A 20,935-nucleotide genomic window follows, 5' to 3' on the forward strand; every position below is an offset into this window, starting at 1 on the left:
TGCTCTGAGCAAGGCGGTGGGCATTCAAGTCCAGAGGCTGTTTTTAAGGCAAAAAGTGGCTCAAGGAAACCAGCTGGTCTGACACGAGGAGGGGCAGAGACAGGCTGCCGAGGACACGGGATCTGGTCTCTGGGGTGGGGCGGTGCAGTGAGCATGATCCCCAGGGCCCTTGGACCCAGCTGAAGTGGGAGGATCTCAGGGAGCCAGGCCCCATGGGGTCTAGTTCTCCTGGTCTCACATTGGTCATACTTGGTGATGACACTTGGGAAAGACCTGGCTCCCGGAAGTGTAACCCCAAAAGCCTGGGCCAAGGAAGGTCAGAGGCGGGGTTCATGACAGGTGATGCTGTCCTGTCACCGGACTCGTTCCTTGTCCTGCTACCAACCTGCTCCTCTGCTCAGCACCCCACACATCACCTTCCGGGTGTGTTTCTCCTACCTCCTGTTGGATGGCTCCAGGAACCGGGAGGAGGGGGATCTGGGGCAGGTGGGACACGGGAGACCCGGGTCATGACCTGGCTTCATCAAGATCCAACATTCAAGACACAAAGGCCTAAAAGTTCTTTATTGACTTGTTTGTTAATCAGTTTCCCAGAAGGCACCTTGCACGCGTGAGTCAGATACAAAGACGCAAAGTCTCCTCGACATTCTTTATGGGTCTGAGCTCATCAGCCAGGACCATGAGGTCAGTCACTAGGGTGTCCAGCAGCCCGTAGACCTGGAAGAATGGGATGAAACCACAGGCCAGGGTTTGCTCTGTGGGAAGCCCCTACACAAGGGAGCACCCGGCAGGCTACGAGGGACATGTCTACACCAGGACAGAAGCGGCAGAAGGGATAAAAACAAACTTGTGGAGCTTCTGTAGAACTGTTGTTTTTGCAGAGAGCTTTATTTTTCGGACCAGCCTGCAGAGGTCATCCTGCACTAGCCCCTTGGACATATGGGGGCCTTAGAGCCTGGGGTGGTTGAAGAGGCAATTCCAAGGAACAGTGGGGCGGTCCAGTTCCACCCTGGCCCTCGGGGGTGTAAGATCCTTCCTGTGAGATCACAGATCCACATACCGAAACGTCTCCAGGACCAAGCCCTCCCGTGGGGCCGGACCACATGAGCCTCGGCAAGCTGATTCTTTATTTCAAAGAGCCCTATGATTACTCTCTAAACCCCATCAGCCTTCGGAAATCACAGCGATGTCACCAGTAGCAAATGGAACTTCTGATCAAATGGGATCCGGAGCGTTACCACAATGTATGATGCAATCGCGGCTACCTAGCTGTCCGCACCAGAGGAAGATAAAGCACTGCCATTAGACACGGTGACAATCGAATGTGGCTTCGTGGACCTCCGCTCCGAAATAACAAAGAACAGAACACAACACCCGGGTGACTCTCTAAGGACTTACCGCTTAAGAATAGACCATTATGCTCAGGTCACGATCTCCCCGGTTCATGAGACCCAGCCCCGCGTCGGGCTGTGCGTTGACAGCAAGGAGTCTGCCTGGGATTCTCTCTCTCTTTCTCTCTCTCTCTCTCCACCCCCCTTTCTCTCTGCCCCTCCCCCACTCATGCATGTGCCCTCTCTCTCAAAATAAATAAATAAACATTTAAAACCAAGAAGAATTGGGGCGCCTGGGTGGCTCAGTCAGTTAAGCGTCTGACTTCAGCTCAGGTCATGAACTCGTGGTTCGTGAGTTCGAGCCCCACATCGGGCTCTGTGCCGACAGGTCAGAGCCCAGAGCCTGCTTCGGATTCTGTGTCTCCCTCTCTCTCTCTGCCCCTTCCCTGCTCGTGCTCTGTCTCTCTCTCACAAGAATAAATAAAACGTTAAAAAAAAATTATAAAGAAAGAAAGAGAAAGAGCGTATACCATTAGGAAGTCTCTGCAGTGCTTTACAACCCTCACACTTGCTGAAAATCCACCCTACCTAATGTTCCCCCATCTGCCGTGACGCACCTAACACAGACAGGAAGTGGGGGTGGCAGAAAAGGAGGCACTTCTGCTCTGTTCCCCTAGTCTGTTTTCCCAACCACAGCCAGGGTGATCTTCTAAAGCCTAAGTCAGACCATATCACTCCTCCGTTCAAAACCCTGGGACTTCTCATTTCACTCAGAAAAACCCCAAGGCCACACACTGACCTACGAAGCCCCACACGCCCTAAGACTTGCTCCCTCTCGGTGGCCTCTGTGGCCTCTGTCCTCCCGGCCACTCCCTCCCCTGCCTTAACTGCACCCTCTGCCTGGGGCACTCTTCCTGGATGTCCACATGGCCGCCCCTCACCTCCCTTCGGGTCTGTTCGTGTCGCAGTGAGGCTCACCTGCCCCCACCCAGGCCTTCCCCACCCCCTGGCCCTGGGTTATCTCTCGCCCACACTGCTGGTCACTGAACACACCCGGTGTGCCATTTATGCCCGAGGCCTGTCCCTCACACACCAGGATGCCCTTCACAGGGGCAGCTCTGCTTCCGTCTTCCATCACGGACACGCTAGGCGTTTCTCGCTCGTGGAATAAACCGGATGAATGAGGGAGGGGAGGGTGGCACGCAGAGCAGGTGTGAGCGAGGGGAGGGCTGGGCACGGGGCTCGGGCCCTCACCTCCGTGTGCAGCCTCTCGGTGTATTTCTTCATGACCAGGGGATCTATGGGTTCCTGGGAGGTCATAGTGCTGTCAGGGGCAGGGTCTTCCAAGGAAACCCTGTCCCAACTTGAAGATTTCAGCGGTTTCTTGTCATCCTTTGCCTTGTGCTTCTTGCTGTTTAAACGGTCCTGCGTGGAGAGACGGAGACACGCACAGCCTTCAGGAGCTCCCGGGGGAGGGCCAGGGCTTTCTCAAGAGCAGTTCACTGGGAGGCCCAGGGTCTCGCGCTGGAGTGACCGTCCACCTGCCACAGCCCCTCCGACGCCTCCCCGGCCCCACCTGAGGCCCACACTATGTCCCGGCATGCCTCTTTCCCCGGCAGCTTGGCAGGTTTTCTATCCTCTTTCTCTCTGATTCCCAGCTGCTTCTTTTCCTGGGCTGCCCCTTTCCGGTCCTCCTTCCCAACCTTCCCGGCAGTCACTTTCACTTCTGTGACAGGCGGGGACTTGCCATCTAAGGGAGGTGGATGTAAGACGGCGTGACCTGGCCTCGCTGACCCCACAGGCAGGGTCGGGAAAGCCAAGGACCCTGAGCTGTCGGTGCTCCGAGAAGGAGCAGAGCACGTGATCTTGGGCAGCAGGACTGCAGGGCAGGGGTGAGTCATTCAACCTCTCTAGGGCTCCGCCTGTCAAACCAGGGGACTGAGCGAAGGTGGTCACTCAAGTCGCTTCTGGGTCCCAAGTCCTGGCAGCAGATAGAAGGGTAGTGGGGCCCACCCCGCGGATCCACCTGACGGAGTTTCCACCAGAAGGGTGCAAATGGCTGAGGGGCCACTGCCAGCGGGGCGGAGGGGTGGGGAGGGGCATGGCTGCAGTCTGACCTTGCTCTTCTGGTAGGTCCAAATAGATGGTCTCCTTCTCAGGCAGGCCCAGCAGAGCCCTCAGCCACAGGGAATGGCCCACCAGGCCATCAATCACATCCCGCCATAGCTGCAAACTAGAGAGCAGGGATACTGGAGAGAGCCATCACCCCTCGTTTGCCCTTGAATGTGCAGAGGCGCGGGTCCTTCCCTTCCAGGACACGGGTGCCAAGGGCTACCACGGAGGGGCCATGCCCTGTCTAGCCCAGCAGCCTCACCAGTACCCGTGCAGGTGCTCAGACGGGGATCTGGCTCCCCTCAGGCAGCCGCCGGGAAAGAGTGGCCCCGGGGCTAGGGGTAGGTCAGTCTAGGCTCCGGCTTGAGACCCTGGCTAGACTTGGGACCGGCCCTGTGGGAGCAGGGTAGCTTTTGCGAGGTTCCCCGAGGGCCCCACTGAAGGCGCTCATGCATAACCAAGCAAGTTCCAAGCAAGAAGGGAGGCTTTTCACGGATTCTGCTCTTCTCGCTGTCCTCCGGTTTCTCCTCGGCCCATTCCTCTGCTGGTTGAGAAGGAACCAGGAGAGGGGGTGGGAAAGAGAGAGCAGCTGCTTCCTCCGCTCTGGAGAGCAGCCGGTGCCCGAGAGGCTGCCGCGGCAGGTGCCAGAGTGTGGAGGGTCTCCAGCACCTTTTTTGCGACCTAGGACTGCGCGCGCCCAGAACCACAGGCCGTCAGATGCCCCATCGGGGAGCCCGGGCCAGCTCTGCCGGGGGGCACCTACCACATCTGGTGCAGCAAGTCAGATTGCAGGGGCCTCGGTTCCTGGCACAGCTCCAGGGCTGCTTTGTTGAGCCCGATGAGGGCGTCCTCCCTCTGGCTCTCCTCAGGGAGTGCCATCACTGCCTGGCAGGGTTGTAGGGAGCATGAGCAGTCATTCTGCCTGGGACACCAAGGGTCCCCACGTCCCCTAGCGATGGGCCTCGTGCAGTGAGGACAGAGAGCCGTACAGGGGTGCGGCCATGGACGGTGGACCTCCCCCAGAAATATGTACCCGTGATCCCCTTCTCCAACGTGTGCCTGGGTCGGAGAGGGCACCCCTCCTATCCCATGGTGGCCTAGGCGCCCGAGACAAAAAGAGATGACCCAAGAGATTGCTTTCTCTGGGCCTTCACGAGAGTTTGTTTCTTCACCCAGGGGGGCAAAGGGGACAACTGGGGCCCTCCCTCGGTGCGCTGGCACCTCCACCAGGGCCGCCCTCCTACCGACCCCTCAGGGTCAGGGGAGCACCTTTCCGAAATCCTCCAAACAGAGGTTCCACTCAGGTGGGGGAAGGCCATCCAGCTCCCAGGGGCTCTTGGTGCTCCCCAGGTCTGGGCTCTCCTCCACCAGGATCTCCTCCATAATGCTCTTCCGCTGAGAACTCTGAGCCCCCGCTCCAGGCTTCTGGGACCCTAAAGCGTCTCGGGAGTCCCTGAAGGCCTCACTCTCCTGCCGGGCCACTTGGGATTCCGAGACCGGGCTCTTAGAGTGTGCCGAGGGCTCCACGTTCACGGAGGCCTTCTCCAAGTAGGCAGCCCGGGCCCTGGGGCTGTGGCGCTCCTCCTCACTGGGCCTGGTCTCCTCGGCCTTGGGGGGCAGGGTGAGGTACTGGCGCCACAGGCTGTGCAGGTTTTGCACCACTTGGTGCTGGTAATGCAGCTGCAGCAAAGGCAAGGGAAGACACGCGTTGGGGAGGCTAGGCCGTGGGGCACCCGGAGTCCCAGCCGGCCCGTTCCCTCGAGGGCACTGGTGGGGGGGCTGCAGGGAGGAAGCCAGCAGGGGCCGCGGTGGCCGGAGTGGCCCCTCGCATCCCCTTCAAGCTGTTCTCGCATTCGCGACCCCAAGTTAAGATCGCGTTTGAATGAAGGAGTTCGCCAAGCTCTGTTCCCGCCCCAGCATCCACTTACTTGCTAAGTTACGTAACCCGCCCTGGGCCTCAGTTTCCTCACCGGAAAGCGAGGATGTAACTAGTACCCCCGTCACAGGCCTGCACCTGAGGATTTCTGTGGCGGAACAAGTCCTCCTCAGTGAGATAGGCGTCCACGGGGGACGGCGCACGCTCTGGGGTCAGGATCCCACTCAGCAGCTCCTGCAGCACGCTGTCCACAATGGTGACCACTTCGTGGGCAGCCAGCTTGTCCTGGGGAAGGGAAGGTGGCACACGATGGGGGCTCAGCCTTTCAAAACCCCCGCTGCATCCTTGAGGGGAGCCGGAGCCCTCAGGACTTTGTGCCTTCCCAGGGGCTGAGCTCTTTCTACCGTCCGTCTCTCTCACGCGTACATACACTCCCGTTTCCGGACTCAAAACCCCCTCGGTATCTCCAAACATCCATGTTCCCTACAACTGGCTGAAAGCCTGTAGGAGGGGAGCCAGTCCGAGAGAAGTTGCTCTCTCATGGGGCCAGAAGGTCACACAGTCAGCATTTCTCACAGATTAGGAAGGAGGGCAAGGGGCGGGGGCCACATGGTTTGGGTGCACCACGGGCGGAGCCTCAGCTAAAGTAGTTGGCTTATGTTTGGGGGCCACAGTAGGAAAAAAAAAAAAAAAAAGCCCAGCTTTCTATAGAATGCCCGAAGGTACAGCACCAGGGGCCAGCTCTGGAACTGACTGGGGGCCGGGGCCGGCGGACTCCCAGTGCCCACCTCTCCCAACAAACACTCCCCAGGTCTTTGTTGGCAAAAACAGCGGCCTGTTGGTGAAAAATTCACCTCTTGGGCTGGAGGAAATAAGATCCCCGCAGGCAGTGCCAGGAAGAAAAGCAGAGGAACCTATCTGGTGTCCAGGGGGAGGTGGGGCGGGGGGGGCAAGATCCTGGGTTACCTTCAGTAACTTCCTCTCTTCCCTGAAAACATCCTGGGTCAGGGAGACTGCGTGGAGGTTGACCTGCAGGAGAGCACCTCCTAATAAGGCGGGGTGGGTTCCAAACTCCCAACATTCCCTGAAGATGCCAGCATTCAGAGACTTGAAGAAGAAGGTAAAGGTTTTCGTTTCTCCAGGCAGAATCACACCTGCGAGGGACAGAGACGGAGGTTTTCACCACATGGGAGCTAGCTGAGCCCCAAGCCTGCACAATATTCACTGAGCCCTAAGCCCATGCATACAGTTAACTGGGCCCCTGGCCAGGGTGGTGACCAGAACCGAGGGGTTTCCTGGGAAGTGGGACTTTTGACTTCCTGCGCAAAAACTGGCAAAGTCCCAGGCAAACGGGGATGAGGCGTGTGGGGTGGGGGTTCATCCTAGCCTCAGGCCTGAGCATGTGGGTAACTGAACCCCTAGACAGTTTCTGCTCCCTGGTGAGCGAGACTCTCTGTGTTCTCGAGTTCGGCTGTTCCCCCAACAGACATGCACAGTTAGGAGAGGACACAATTCACAGAAGAAATGGACGAGAGGAGGCAGAGGAGAGGGGTTCAAAACTTGCAGGCACTTCAGCTAAACTTTGTCTCCTCACAGACCACAGACAGGAGCCCGGGAGTAGGGCAGCTGGGTACCTTCTCGATTGTTAAAGTAAAACCGCTCCATCCTGTTTCTCTTCAGGTCTTGGAAAGAGTCCAGCTGAGACCGCCTCCGCCAGTTGTACCAAATGGCCACGGTGCCATTATTGACCACGGTCAGTTCCGAAGAGGTCTTCTCCCTTTCTAGAGTTTCGAAGGTCAAGCGAACAGCGATTCCAACACGCTTCTGGGGAAGGAGAGGTACGAGAAAGGTCTTTGAGGGAGGTTCTGGGCCAGGGTGACCGATTCATCCTTGATTGCCAGGGGCGTTTTTGGGTTTGGTCCTCCGGGGCCTGGCTGCTCTCAGGGTGCCATCACTGTACCCCAACAACGGCTGTCTCTGAGGCTGCCGTCCACGGCAAGAAGGGAAGATAAAACAGATTTTGTATCTGATGGACAATTCTGCTCCTTTAGAACCTTCTTGAAGCCACACCTGTTCGAGAAGTTTCACTTATTTACATGCTTGGGGGGCTAGGTACGAGCTGGGTGGCTTGTGACAGTCTCTTTTCAGTCTTGTGATTTCCTTCTAGCTTAAGTTAGCCTTGCTGTTACCATTTTCAGACCTGCTGAATGCCTGACTAGATAAAAATGCAAATAGGTGACTATCCAGGCTCCTTGTGACTGCGCCTGAGGGAGGCCCTGCCCGCAGGTAGGTGAGGGTGAAGGCAGTTTTACCGTGTCTTCTGGGTTACGGCCTCTGATCCAGCAGGCTGGCTTCCCACAGAACAGCAGAGAAGGGCCAAGAACAGGCATGGGAACATCGTCAGGGTAACTGGCCAATGAGTCTCTGGAAGAAAACCCGAGGACTTCCTTTCCCTGAGGCTACCACGGTCTTGCCATGTGCAGCCCACGGAAATGGCTGCCAGGCCCAAAGAGGGGCCCGGCTCTACCCTCTGATGGAGGGCTCCGCTCGGGCTCAGCTCTGTCCTGCTCTATTCCTGCAGGTGGGCGCTTCTGGGACACAGAGACTCTTCACGCACAGCCATTTGGCGTGCACGGCATTTCGCAGCATTTCCATGGCTGGAAAATCCCCATTAGGGGCTGGTTGCTGGAAGGGGGCAGACGGTCACAGAAAAGCTGGTGCAGGTGTTGGAAGGGGCCCATTGAGAGGCCGGGACAGAGGCCGCCAGATTTCAGAGTGGGGAGTCCTCCCTTTACACTGTGGGTGCGGGGTGGGGGTGGGGGAGGGAGGCCGCTCTTTCCAACCTCTCTGCCTAGGGCCCAGCCCGACTCACGAGGGCCCTGTGTCTTCAGAGGAACTTTCCTGGCTCCTATCGAATACTGGATAGTCTTCCACGGTAACGGTCGAGAAAGGCTGCCCTCTGCCCACCACCTCCAGGCCATCGATATCCTCAGGGAGACCAAGAAAGGGAAGATTAGCTGACTGAAGACAGGCCCCACGTTAAGGGGTTTGCCGGCACAGAGGGGCACTGACCTGCTGGCTGAAGTCCAGCTCTGCCATGACGCTCTGCAGCTCCTTGCGTCGGTAGATCAGGAACAGACTCCGATCCCAGGTGTAGCGGTACCAAGCATCCTTCTGGGCCGGCAGTCCTAGAGTAGCAGGGTCCAGGGACCCTCAGCACGGTCTGCTGTGGGGGCCTCTTCTCCACCCGCCGTCAGGGCTCTGAGAGCACCCAGCCCGGCACCACTTCCGGGAAAGGGGAAAATACACCTTCCCTGTGCAGCTGGACTCTGGTCCGCCTGCCCCATACCTACCGCGTCCGCAACGCTGCTCAGGGCTCCCACAAAATCAGCTTGCGAAGCTGCAAACCTTTGGGTTATAACAGCAACAGCAGCTCCATTTAACTGTGTTAACAACCCGCCAAAGCCTCTCACACACGCGCCCTGTCTCATTTAACACTCTCTTGTCCCACGGTACTTTACAGATGGGGAAACGGAGGACCAGGGAGGTTAAGTAACTCACTGGAGCTCACAAACCCAACACAGCTGGGGTCTGAACCCAGGCAGCCCAGCAGCCTTTAAAGCAGTGCAGCCGCACAGAAATACCACACAAACCGCACATGCACGCCACCAATGTAATTTCAAAGTTCCTAGATGCCACGCTGAAAAAGGCAAAAACAGGCGAAATTAGCCTTAGTAACCTAGTTTAACCCAACAGATCAAAGATAGTATCGGTTCAGTAAGTAATCAATATAAACATGATTCGTAAAAATATATTTAATGGCTTGTATTTTATACGAGTAGGAATCTTCGAAACCCAGCGTGTAGTTGAGACTTACAGCACTTGAGTTCACACTAGCCACGTCCCAGGTGCTCGATGACCCCAGTGGCCACGGTGGCCGCGTAGACAGAGCAGCCCCACAGCTCACGCTCCAGCTCGCCTCCCCATCGCTGTCTTACTGCCGGGGGGACTGGACCTCCAAGGGTTACGGGCCCCCATCCCAGGCCGTTCTCACTCCACAGCCATGCTGTCCCCCGTCCCAGGCCCATCCCAAGCTGCTGGTTTCCCGCCCACCCCTCACCTGTCTCCATCTGGATGCAGTGGGGCTTCCTGACGTGAGTGATCGGTTCCAGGAGGCCACGCTGAGCTTTGGTCTTTGTCATTACCAGACCCGTCATTTCATCTCCCAAGTATTCCAGTCGACTCCAGAACCCACTGGTCTCCGCACAGCTCTGGCAAGGAAGGATAAATGGGTCAGATCACCTGGACACTTCGGAGAGAGGCTGGCAGAGGTGGGGGGTCCGGGCGGACGAGACTGCCCCACAGACTTCAGATGCTCCCTCTGGGGGATTCGCTGCTGCCCTGGGAGCAGGAAAGAAGCACCCGTTTTGAGGGGCGCCTGGGTGGCTCAGTCGGTTAAGCGGCCGACTTCGGCTCAGGTCACGATCTCGAGGTCCGTGAGTTCGAGCCCCACGTCGGGCTCTGTGCTGACAGCTCAGAGCCTGGAGCCTGTTTCAGATTCTGTGTCTCCCTCTCTCTCTGCCCCTCCCCTGTTTATGCTCTGTCTCTCTCTGTCTCAAAAATAAATAAACATTAAAAAAAAAATTAAAAAAAAAAAAAGAAGCACCCGTTTTGTTCTTAGGATGCCCTGCTTCAGCCCCACACGGATAGTGTGGGCCAAGACCAGCCACCGCACTGACAAACCAGAACATAGTGTGGTGCCCTGGGTCATCTGAAAGCCGCAGCCTCAGCTTTTAGGAGACGACACTGAGACTGTTCTAATAACTCAGTACCTGTGATATCTTTCTCCTCAAGCTGACTACCGCTGAGCACCACAGGCTGAGTAACTTAGCTCGCCAGGCCCCCAGCGCCCCATAACAGGACCCATAATAGGATTTAGCAAAGGTCTGGAGGGCTTAACAATGCCTTTCGAAGGAGCAGATTTTTTTTTTTTTTTTTTTTTTTTTTTGCCCCCAACTGTGCAACCTGAGGCAGCCATCCCCGGGTCCGGGCGCCCTCCTCCCAGAGCACTGGGCGACTCACCTTCCCATCATGCTGTGTCGGAAGCGTTCGGTCAATGAGCTCCCGCTCCTCCTGGATCTGCCTGTAGGTCTCCCCAGTGTGCATAAGCAGCTCGCCCACCGGCTTCTTGAGGCGTTCTAGAGGGAGCGAGTCAGGACGAACAGGGGCCCTAGCACTGCTCACGGGTCAGTCCCACCGCCGGGCTGATCTCAGGACCCGCTAACAGCGATAAACACTGGGGAGTGGATGGCACAAGTGCGACCAGCCTGAACCCAGGCTCCGGCAGGTGGAGCGACAGAAAAACCCAGCACTGGAGCCTCGGTGGTTGATGAGGCCCGGCGGGAGCCCTGTCCACTTTGCTCACCACTCAGGGCTTCCTGCTGCTGCTTCCGCAAGGCTAGGTTGCGCCGCCAATTTCTGAGAAAGTTGTGTTGAGGAGGCGGGGCCCAGGGATGCGCCTTCTCCTTCTCTTCTTTTGGGGCTTTCTGCTTTGGCTCCTCTTTAGCTGAGATGAGGGTCACCAGACAGGGCGGGGTGTGTATGAGCTCAGCCAGCTAAAAAGTACATCGAGAGGGGCACTTGGGTGGCTCGGTCGGTCAAGCGTCCAACTCTTTGATTTCAGCTCAGGACGTAATCTCACGGTTGTGAGATCGAGCCCCGAGTCAGGCTCGCGCTGGGTGTGGAGCCTGCTTAAGACTCTCTCTCTCTCTCTCTCTCTCTCTCTCTCTCTCTCTCTCTGTCTCTCTCTGTCTTGCCATTTGCAGCGACGTAGATGGAGCTAGAGTGTGTTATGCTGGGAGAAATGGGTCAGTCGGAGAAAGACAAATACCACGGGATTTCACTCATATGTGCAGCTCGGGAAGCAGAACAGATGAACATATAGGAGGGGGGAGAAAAAAAAAAAGAGAGGGAAACAAACCATGAGAGACTATTCCAGACAGAGAGCAAACTGAGGGTCGATGGAGGGAGGTGGGTGGGGGATGGGCTAGATGGGGGATGGGTATGAAGGAGGGCCCCTGTTGTGATGAGAATTGGGTGTTGCGTGTAAGTGATAAACCACTGAATTCTACTCCTGAAGCCAGTATTGTACTGTACGTTAACTAACTAGAATTTCAATAAAATTTTGGAGAAAAAAAAAAAAAAAGATTCTCCCCCTCCCTCTGCCCTTTCGCCCTCCTCCTCTAAACAAACCAACGAACAAACAAGTAAATAAAAAGTACACGGTGAGCATGTGGATCCTGGTGAGGAGGAGCTGAGCCGGGGCTGAGCAGAGACTTCTTTAGGCCTAACCCCCTGCAGTCCCCCCATGCTGCTCAGAGTCCCTCCTCTCCTGGACCCCAAGGTAGTGAGTGACAGAACCAGGGGGCCTTGGAAGCCCGCGTCAGTTCCCTCTCTTCCAGAGGGGAACCTTTGCTCTAAGCCTGTGGCCGACAACTCTCAGTGTATCTGTCCTCACAACTGATGCTGTTTGACACCAGCACCTGCAGGGTGACAAGAGACATTTTGATATGACCCCAGGCCCCTTAGCACCAGACCAATCGGAGATGTTTTGCCTGGAACCGGGGAAGCAAAGGAACTGAGAGAGAGTGAAGCACCTCACGACGGGAAAGTCAGACAGACGTGTGGCCCTCTTCATGTGGCCCTGGGAGCTGCGGGAAGCCACCTTCCTCCACCCTGTGGACCGGAGAGGAGAGCAGGCCAGACCTTGGGGAAGGGAAAACGAAGCCGGCGCACAGAGGAGTGGAGGGCAGCGAAGGAGTGTGAGCCCTGAGCCCGGATGCCTCTCGGGGTTCAGGCTAACTGCGGCTGGACACGCTGGCTTTGGGGTTCCTGGAGGCACCTCTGTATCCTGATAGTGAATTCCTGACTTCAGCTGAACTAGCTTCAGGTGGCTTCACGGTTTCCAGGGGGAGGGTCACTATCACTTCAGATTCCCCGGGGCCCCGAGACTGAACTGCCTCTCTGGGACCCCAGTCCTGCTTGACTGTGCCAGGTGGTTAAGAACCGAGATGACTTCAGCGACTTCTCTCATCCCAGCGGCTCTGTACAAACAAACCTGGATGTTTCCTCGAGCAACTGCAATTCTCTTAAAGTCCTGGAGACTCCCCAAGATGTGGTGAGGCAGAATCTGGTCACAGCCATGGAAGCTGTCACCCGGACCTGGGGGGGAAGGGGAGGGAACAGAGTAGCTCCTGTAAACGATTCCACATTCGAGGGGTTACTTTCTGATGGTGACTCGGCTTTCTCTCAAGGCCGCTCCACGAATTCAGAGACCAGTGAGGCCAAGGCCAAGGCCAAGGCCAAGGCTGGGCATACCAGAGTAGTCCAGGGGCTTCGTGGCTGCATCTGGAGTAGCAGGATATGCTACTAAGTGGCAGACCTTCCTCTTATGATCCTTGGGTTTGAGTTTACGGATGATAAATTTCTGGGTGACGACAGGTCTATCTTGTGTCTCAATAAAGCGAGGAATGTGTTGCTAAAAAAAAAAAACAAAAAACAAAAGAGGAGAATCCCACTTGAGATCAGGAGGAGGAAATAACACCACCCATCTCCTCTGTCCTAATTCTTGGTGGGGTTCCTGAAGGCTGACAAATCTGTTTCTCCAGTTCTGTCCATACGTTCTGTCGAGGAAATGCCTATGCAACAGACTTACGACTTAGCAATGTCCTGGAGGGGAAAAAAAAATAACATCTAATGCCTCCAGACAGTTCAGGTGAGAGGTGGTTGACTCTTCCAGGTAAAGCGTGGGGTTACGGTTTAGCAGCTTTATCCGCCTCTGTAACATGCTTCTCAAACTCACTTTTCCCTTCTGTGAAGTGGGGATTATAGACACTTGCTTCCATGGGAAGCAAGACACCTCAACATCTCATTTCCCTGGAGTTCTATGTAAATCTCAGAAACATTAAAACAAACAACATAGTAAATTCCTTCAGATGCAAAGGTGAGGGCACCCGGGTGGCTGAGTTGGTTAAGTGTCCGACTCTGGATTTCGGCTCAGGTCGTGATCTCACGGTTCGTGAGTTCGAGCCCCAAGTTGGGTTCCACACTGACAGTGTGGAGTCTGCTTGGGATACTCTCTCTCTCTGTTCCTCCCCTGCTTGTGCGCGTGCACTCTCTCCCAAAATAAATAAACACACTTAAAAAAATTTAGAGGGGTGCCTGGATGGCTCAGTTGGTTAAGCATCTGACTTCGTCTCAGGTCACGATCTCACAGTTCATGAGTTCGAGCCCTGCATTGGGCTCTGTGCTGACAGCTCAGAGCCTGGAGCCTGCTTCAGATTCTGTGTCTCCCTCTCTCTCTGCCCGTCCCCTGCTTGTGCTCTTTCTCTCTCTCTCGAAAATAAATATTGAAAAAAATTAGATGCAGAAGTAAAAAGAATTTGTGCTCAATTCCTCCATGGAATTAGACGCTCCCCCTGCAGTGAGGGGATCCCTGGATTTTATCCTTACCTTCTTCAAGTCTTCCTTTTTAATGGCTAAGGCCAGGATGTCACCCCCTTGTAGGACACTGCTAACAGGCTCAGGTTCTTCCTGAACGGGGGGTGTGAGCTGCTCAGGTACCTTTGCCCGCTTCCTTTCTGAAGAGAAGCAGAAAAGTACAAGTGCTGAAATAGACATATATTTCTAATATATAATATATATTATAGCTATGTAACATATTCAAATATATAGTATCTCTCTACATATATCAGATTTCATGGCGAGAGGCAGAGCTCAACACCTGCACAGACAGCAGAGGCTGCCAAGGTGGCTCGAGTTCTCTCCTGAAGGTCCCCCTACCCGTTCCCCCTGGCCTGTTACAGCGAGACTGAGACTTCTGAAGTTGAGACCAGAAGATATCCCATTCCGGGCTGTGCTACTTATAAGCTGTAAAACCTTGGGTACATACATCGCTTGCCCTCTCCTGGTCTCCTTCCTTTTTGTAAAAAGAGAAAGCTGGACTAAATCAGTGGTTCCTGAACATTAGTCAGATGCTTGCCCGAGGATCTTCTGGAGAGATTTACAAACACAGCTTCCTGGCTACTGCATGGAGCCGGCACTAAGGGAAACCGTTATTTTTTTAAAAACTCCCTAGGTGATTCTGATGCACGGAAGTTTGGTACAAGTGGACTAGATGCTTTCTCAGCCTCCCCCCATTGCTGGCATTGATGCATTATTCTAGGGGAAGGCGTCAGGTTTCCTTCTCTTTTTTTTTTTAAACGTTATTTATTTTATATTTAGAGAGAGAGAAACAGTGCTCATGTGCGAGCGGGGTAGGGGCAGAGAGACAGGGAGAGAATCCCAAGCAGGCTCTACACTGTCAGTGCAGAGCCTGATGCGGGGCTTGATCCCATGAACTGTGAGATCATGACCTGAGCTGAACGCTTAACTGACTAAGCCACCCAGGTACCCCAGCATCAGGTTTCTTAGGACACTGTCTAAAATGCAGATGCTCTGGGGGAAACAGAACATTCCCCTCTGAGCGTATATTTCACATTCTTTCATTTAATAAATACTTTTAGCCAGGCATCTTCTAGCTAGGCACTGTGCTAGGCTCTGGGGATATAAGGCAGAGTCCTGGGCCTCAAAGAGCACAAGCCCATGGGAGACAAGGCTGTCAAACAGGGTCATTGAACTGGGGTTACTATGGAAGCATCCAGGGGGACCCCAGCCCAGTGTGCAGGGAGGCGAAGGAGGGCTTCGGGGGGAAGTGATATTTAAACTGAGAGCTAAAGATGACAGAAGTTAGACATGGGAAAGGCACTGGGGAACAGGCATTGCAAAGGAAAGAGGCCTAGAGGCAACAGAACAGTGTGTGCATGGGGAACTCAGAGCACATTTTTTAAATAGCTGGAGTTCATCAGGGCAGGGTGGGGGTGGCTGGTAGGAAGAGCTTAGTGAGCTGTGGAAAGGACTTCGGTCTTTACCCCGTGGGCCACAACATAGCAAGGGAGGGCTTAGGGGGTGTAAGGGTGAGGACAGGACTAGTTAGGAGTCTACTGCAGGAATGAAGGGAAAAGTGGCTCATGGGACTGGGGAAAGTGGAGAAATCTGAGCCGATTTCCCTCAGGTGCCGGACCCTGAGATCTCACGGGACAGAGTGAATCCTTTTCCAGTGAGGACGCACTCCCTGCCTTCCTCCCACAGAGGTGTTAACGGGTTTCAAATGCATTTTGCTTCTCTGGCTTGGGTCCTCCTGTCTGCTGTCCCCTGGTTTAGAAAGGTTCGACCCAAGGCCTGAGGCTGACACGCGAAATACCATAAGAAAGCCTAAGTCCTGTCTTTAAGGACTTTAAAAACAAAACCTGGATTTGTCCGCTGCTATGCAGAGTAATTTTCGAGGGGCAATGTCACTAAAACATCAAGGCAGGTATTCGGATTATCAAAATCAAGTGTTTTTAGGAAATGCCAACATAGTGGCCAAAAATCCCAAATCGGAATCATTCCAATAGAACTCTAAATCCAGCCTATCGCCGAGTCTGTCTCCTCAGCAACCGGTTCAGCAGAAACCCAGGTGTATCTGTCAGTTAAACCACATGGCGCTGTGTGCACACACGTGCGCGCGCGCGCGCGCACACACACACACACACACACACACACACACAGGGCTGAACAGCTCCACCCTGAGTTCTGGTCCCCTCCGCCATCACGTATGAAAATGCAGCCTTCGGTTTTAATTTCCACTTCCTCTCTCCCTTCTTTACGAAGGCACCAAAGGTGATAGTAGACCAAGAGAGAACTGGTAACAGCTGAAGGTTTGCCTTTATAAACATTTTGGAATTTGGGGTGCCTGGCTGGCTCAGTCGGAGGAACATGTGACTCTTGATCTTGGGGTCATGAGTTTGAGCCCCACATTGGGTGTAGAGGTTACTTAAACAAACAAACAAAGACTTTAAATAAATATTTTGGAATTATTTCTATTTTCCAGGACATTTGCTTCCTCTGTCTGTCACCTTGGCTGACTCTAACACCTTCCCAAAGGATTAAACATCTCCCGATGTGTGCTTTTTACTGGTGCGTGTATAATTACCATGTGTAAATTTATTTTAATTTTTTAAAAAAATTGTTAATGTTTATTTATTTTTGAGAGAAAGACAAAGCATGAGTGGGGGAGGAGCAGAGAGAGAGAGAGGGAGACATCCTCTCCCAAGCAGGAGAATCTTAAGCAGGCTCCAGGCTCCCAGCACAGAGCCCGACACGGGGCTCGAACTCATGAACTGTGAGATCATGACCTGAGCCGAAGTCGGACGCTTAACCAAATGAGCCACCCAGGCACCCCTGACTATGTGTAAATTTACAAACCTTCAACGTTGCTGAAGACTTCTGAAATAGTGAAACTCTGGTCTGAGGTCTTTCTGAGGTTATCTTGGGTACAGTTCAATACAAGCCCTGTTACTGCATACAGTCAGTGAGTAGCGTGTTCTAGTTAATAAAGTATTTATCAAAATGACATATACACAGAGGATATTGGCCAAGCAACTTCTTTGTGCTATAAACTACAGAGAAGATGGTATAAAAGGTTAAGATACGGCTCCTCTTGAGAAACCGAAGACTAGAGCTGACACACACACCAGCATAACATAAGGGCCTAAGTTAGTGGCACAGACGATGCGTTTGGTTACTTGTCCAAGAAGGAACGGATGGATGTGGCTCATACAGTTTAGTAAAGAAAGGTTCGGAAGAGAAGCTGGGGGGGGTCATAGGCGGCTCTCCAGGCTAAGTCAGGCCTTGAAGGAGAGGAAGCCTTTGCCCAGACAGAGCAGCAAACAGAGCTGTTCCCGGTGAAGTCACAGAACGAAGATGGAACGTGGCTTCCGCGAGGCGTGGCGACACAGAATGCGTGTTGGGGAGGTGGGGGTGATGTTGGAGATGAGAGAAAAACCAGGGCATGACAGCTTTGCAAAGGAAGGCGGAAGCATTGGTCTTCCTGCTGGAAGGAAGCAGGTTTGGTCCAGGAGGGTGAGTTGGTGAAAGCCGCGTTTCAAAGTGATACATCCAGTGCGGGTAAGTCAGGTGGCTGGGGCGGAGAGCGGGAGGGGGGGGTGTATCTCGAAACCCACGCTGAATGCGGCTTCTGGTGAGCCCCACAACCAGCATTTTCCCTCGATCTTGGCAGCTGCGAGGGGGTCAAAGACCAGCCTGGGGCAGTAAAGTGACACATCTCTTCAGGAGCCAGGCTGGGCAGCTGGAAGCAAGGTGCTCAGGTCAGGTGGGAGTGGGGGAAAGGGGGAAGCCATGGAGGGGGAAGAAACCCGGCCTCGATGTTTTGGTTTCTTGTTTTATCTAAATATTACTCTTTTTCAGTGTTGATTAAGGCCCTTGGGAAATTCTGACTTTGGGGTTGCTCTGGAGGAACCAAGGGAGAGGCTGTCCCTACCAGGCCTGAGCTTTAATTGATCAGGGAGGGGCATCTGGTACTGCTGGGAGTGCTCCTGGTTTCTTAACAAGAGCAGGGAGAAACTTGGGAGTCCAAAAGGACTCACATCTCTTAACAGGTTTCATCACAATATTTGCTTGCCTTTTTCCTTATAATTCAGAGACCTTAGAAAAACACAGCATGAGATTATGTGTGTTGATTAGCTATATTGTTCTGAAAGGGGGGGGGGGGGACAAAAGTATTGTCCTACTACGCTGACGTCCCCTGAGATACTTAGAGGGGAAAAAGGAATATTGCATGCTAAACTAAACACTCCGCTTTTTTTCCTCCTCGCCCTGGTGCATGTTCTCAACTTGAGGGCTATTTAACAAACTAAATTTCCCCTTCTTAAAAATAAATACGCAGTGATAAATCTTTCCTTGATTTGTTTACAGCAGAAAGTTCAAATCTGATAAGATGCAGAAAGTAGGAGGCAGTAGCTAGGAAAGCCCTTGACTGCCCTTGGGAAAGGGGCCAGCTGTTTTGCTCTCTTCTCTCTCCATCGTTAAGAACTATATCATGAAACAACATCTCAATCCTGCCTACATCTGACTTTTATACCATGAAGAGGGATTAAAGCCAGCTATACTTAGTTAGCAGGCCTCCCAGGGGCCCCTGCTGACCTGCAGACCTGCCCTTCCTCTCACACGGTCACTACTACCTGAGGCTGGCTCTGGGTCTCCCCAAGGCCTGCAAGAGCATGCCCAGACTTTCTGACCTAGCAAGGTGTGGCCCCTGCCTCCCTGTGCAGCCCTCTCTGGCTCTTTTCCCATTCCTCCACACTCACCGCCTCTGCCCTGGCCACCAATGTCATCTACATTCTCAGTTCCACGCTTCAGCGGATGCTGTTCCTTGCTCCCTAGACCTGGAGAAGCAAACTGCCTTTTGGGGGGCTGTGAAGTGTCAGCCACAGATGTCACCTGCTTCAGAAAACCTTCCCCCCAAATTCTAGCATCTAAGACCTAGGTCAGGGGCTCTGAGCCCCCTTAACTGCTAGGGATCCCTATATCACAGCATTGATATTTATCTATTTCCTCCTCTGGCAGTTCACTAGATTCTGAGTTTCTTGTGGGCTGGGATCACACAGTTAATAATGACACCATTGTTGTCCAGCACGGTGCCCACACACAGCAGGCCCCCAGTAAATGGAAACAGCAAAAAATGATGGAAGAGGGGGTGGGTTGCAAATGGGAACACGTCCAGGGGGTCAGTCTGCTGTCACACACCCTGGGACTCTCTCACCTGCAACCAGAGGGTAGCTGAGGAGGCCAGGAAGCAGTCATGTCTGTGACTGTCTCCAGGTTACACAAATGGGACACGTGTCATCCGGCCAGAAAGGGTATATATGTGGTGGAAAGACACGGGAGGCAGAATCGGCCAGGTTAAGCATTTCTCCTGCGTTTTTCCAGCAGGCCTCTTAGGTGAACACCCTCCAAAGAACCCCCCAACTTGTTGGTTTCACGGCCCCAACATGTTTCTTGCATTCTTTCCTGAATTTCTTTTCCCAAGGACTCCTGTTCCCCGCCTTTCTGAAACTCTTTCCTGACTCTTCTGCACCTCATCCAGTGGAGGGCTCCTGCCTTCAGAGTCCCACCCTAAGATTTGGCTAGAGGTAGAAGTCTCCTATGCCTTCCTGCCCAATGCCATCTCCCCAACAACTGATCCCTGGGGCCTCTGGCAGTCCCCTACTTCCTAATCCCCATCCCCAAGACCCTGTGCACTGGGCCTCCTCCCTTTCGGGGGTCGCTGCCTTGTACATCATCCCTGAGGTATGGGGTACGCCTTGTTCCGTACCCCATTCCCTCATGATCTTTACCTCCATCCTGGTGTCACCCCCGTCCTCCAGGCCCCGTGTCGTGAATCCCATCCAAGAACCCCAGCCCCTGTCGGGTTCTCCTGAGCTCCCAAGGTAGCCAGCGCCAACCTTTAATGAGTTCTGCGGCCTCCAAGAATCTGCTTGCGGGTATTCTCAAGCGGGACTCCTTCTTTACAGACTTCATGGTGTGGCCCGGGCTGTGAGCGTGGCCCTGCGCCACGGGGACCTGGGATAACGAGGCTATGCGGCACCCCCCCCCGCCCCGCCGCGACCCCGCGCGCGAGCGCGCCGCCTGCCAGCGGCTGCCAACGCGTCCATAGCAACCAGCGCCCCGCGCGGGGGCGCGCACCCACCGATCAACTTGGGCGGAGACTGCTTGGCAGCCACTTTTTTCATCTGGCCACGCCTACGCGCCCGCCGCGGGCCGCTCCTCCCGCGCTCGGACCCCGAGAACTGCGCCGGCCGGGGGTGTGACGTCACAGGGGCGCCGGCGAGCGCCGTGACGTCAGCGGCCAGCGGGGGCGGGGCTGGAGGGGTAGGTGAGAGGGAGGGATGCGCCCCGCCTGTGGCTGCCGCGGCTCCAGGGCCTTCCTTCGGTGCCTCCAGATGGCTATTTTCACGCCCTGCCGAAGCCCCCCTGCGTGGCTTCCCGTGGGTTTCAGGGACCTGGTGGCCCCTGCCTGCCCCCTACGCGCGCGCCTGTGACCTCCCCCACCCGCGCTTGCGACAGGCCCTCCATCGCTTCCCAAACAATCCAGGCTTTTTCCCCCGACTTGAGCCCTTCTCGTACCGCTGGTTTCAGTCCTTGGAGATGCTGCCCTTAACCGCCCAATCTAAAGTAGCCCCTCTGCGGTCCCAACGTTACAGTTGCACCCGGGTTCCTTTTTTTCCTAGAGCCGGAACGCATTTGCAAATTATTCTGTTTGTTTAGGGGGTTGCCTGTTGGGAAGTTCCCTGTGAGAATGTAAATTCCGTAGGAGCATGGAAGGCCTGTCACTGGTCCCCGCCCCAGCCCAGGTTTAGCACATAAGTAGTCACTCAAACTGTGTGTGGAAGAATGAAAGGGCTTTAAAGCCAGACCACCGGCTTGCTAGCTTTGTGTTCTTGGACCAGTGCCTTGCCGTCTCTGGCCACAATTTTCTCCCTTATAATGTGGAGGTCATATTGCCTCCCACACAGGGCAACTTGAAGGATTAGCCGAGAGTATGCACTTAAACTACCCACCACAGTGTCCTCCATAAGCTGTAGAACCTTCTCAGTCAGTTCTCAAAATCCTGCTGGGGTTGGACGGGGGAGATACACTCTATACCCATTTTACAGATGAAAAACCTGAGGTCTATAGA

General features: G+C 54.5%; 1 protein-coding gene across 5 annotated transcripts; it reads right to left on the minus strand.

The window, feature by feature from the left end:
* Positions 1 to 547: 547 nt before the first annotated feature.
* On the minus strand, positions 548 to 20,052 carry MYCBPAP (MYCBP associated protein). 5 transcript variants are annotated; one of them, XM_049635838.1, is made up of 19 exons: positions 19,946 to 20,052; positions 13,831 to 13,958; positions 12,697 to 12,856; positions 12,437 to 12,540; positions 10,745 to 10,934; positions 10,402 to 10,517; positions 9,440 to 9,590; positions 8,392 to 8,507; positions 8,192 to 8,307; positions 7,632 to 7,743; positions 6,954 to 7,143; positions 6,286 to 6,473; positions 5,458 to 5,604; positions 4,713 to 5,123; positions 4,207 to 4,328; positions 3,449 to 3,564; positions 2,936 to 3,081; positions 2,586 to 2,756; positions 548 to 717 (listed from the first exon to the last, which is right to left on the minus strand). In XM_049635838.1, the coding sequence occupies exons 1-19, from the start codon at positions 19,986 to 19,988 to the stop codon at positions 616 to 618; spliced, it is 2,829 nt and encodes a 942-aa protein (XP_049491795.1). In that variant the 5' UTR covers positions 19,989 to 20,052; the 3' UTR covers positions 548 to 615. The 5 variants fall into 5 exon arrangements, with proteins under 5 accessions (XP_049491795.1, XP_049491799.1, XP_049491798.1 ...); XM_049635842.1 differs by lacking the exon at positions 19,946 to 20,052 and adding an exon at positions 19,701 to 19,855; XM_049635839.1 differs by lacking the exons at positions 548 to 717; positions 19,946 to 20,052 and adding exons at positions 1,110 to 1,269; positions 19,701 to 19,842.
* Between the last annotated feature and the right edge of the window lie 883 nt (positions 20,053 to 20,935).

The sequence above is a fragment of the Panthera uncia genome, chromosome E1 (assembly GCF_023721935.1).
Source record: "Panthera uncia isolate 11264 chromosome E1, Puncia_PCG_1.0, whole genome shotgun sequence".
Taxonomy (NCBI): domain Eukaryota; kingdom Metazoa; phylum Chordata; class Mammalia; order Carnivora; family Felidae; genus Panthera; species Panthera uncia.

Excerpts from the sequence above, each read along its gene's own strand:
- MYCBPAP (XM_049635842.1), bottom strand. The coding sequence starts at position 19,776 with ATGAAGTCTGTAAAGAAGGAGTCCCGCTTGAGAATACCCGCAAGCAGA. Across the intron at positions 12,857-13,830 it reads AAAAGGAAGACTTGAAGAAG|CAACACATTCCTCGCTTTAT; the intron begins GTAAGGATAAAA and ends TTTTTTTTTTAG. Across the intron at positions 3,565-4,206 it reads GACTTGCTGCACCAGATGTG|TTTGCAGCTATGGCGGGATG; the intron begins GTAGGTGCCCCC and ends CCTGCTCTCTAG.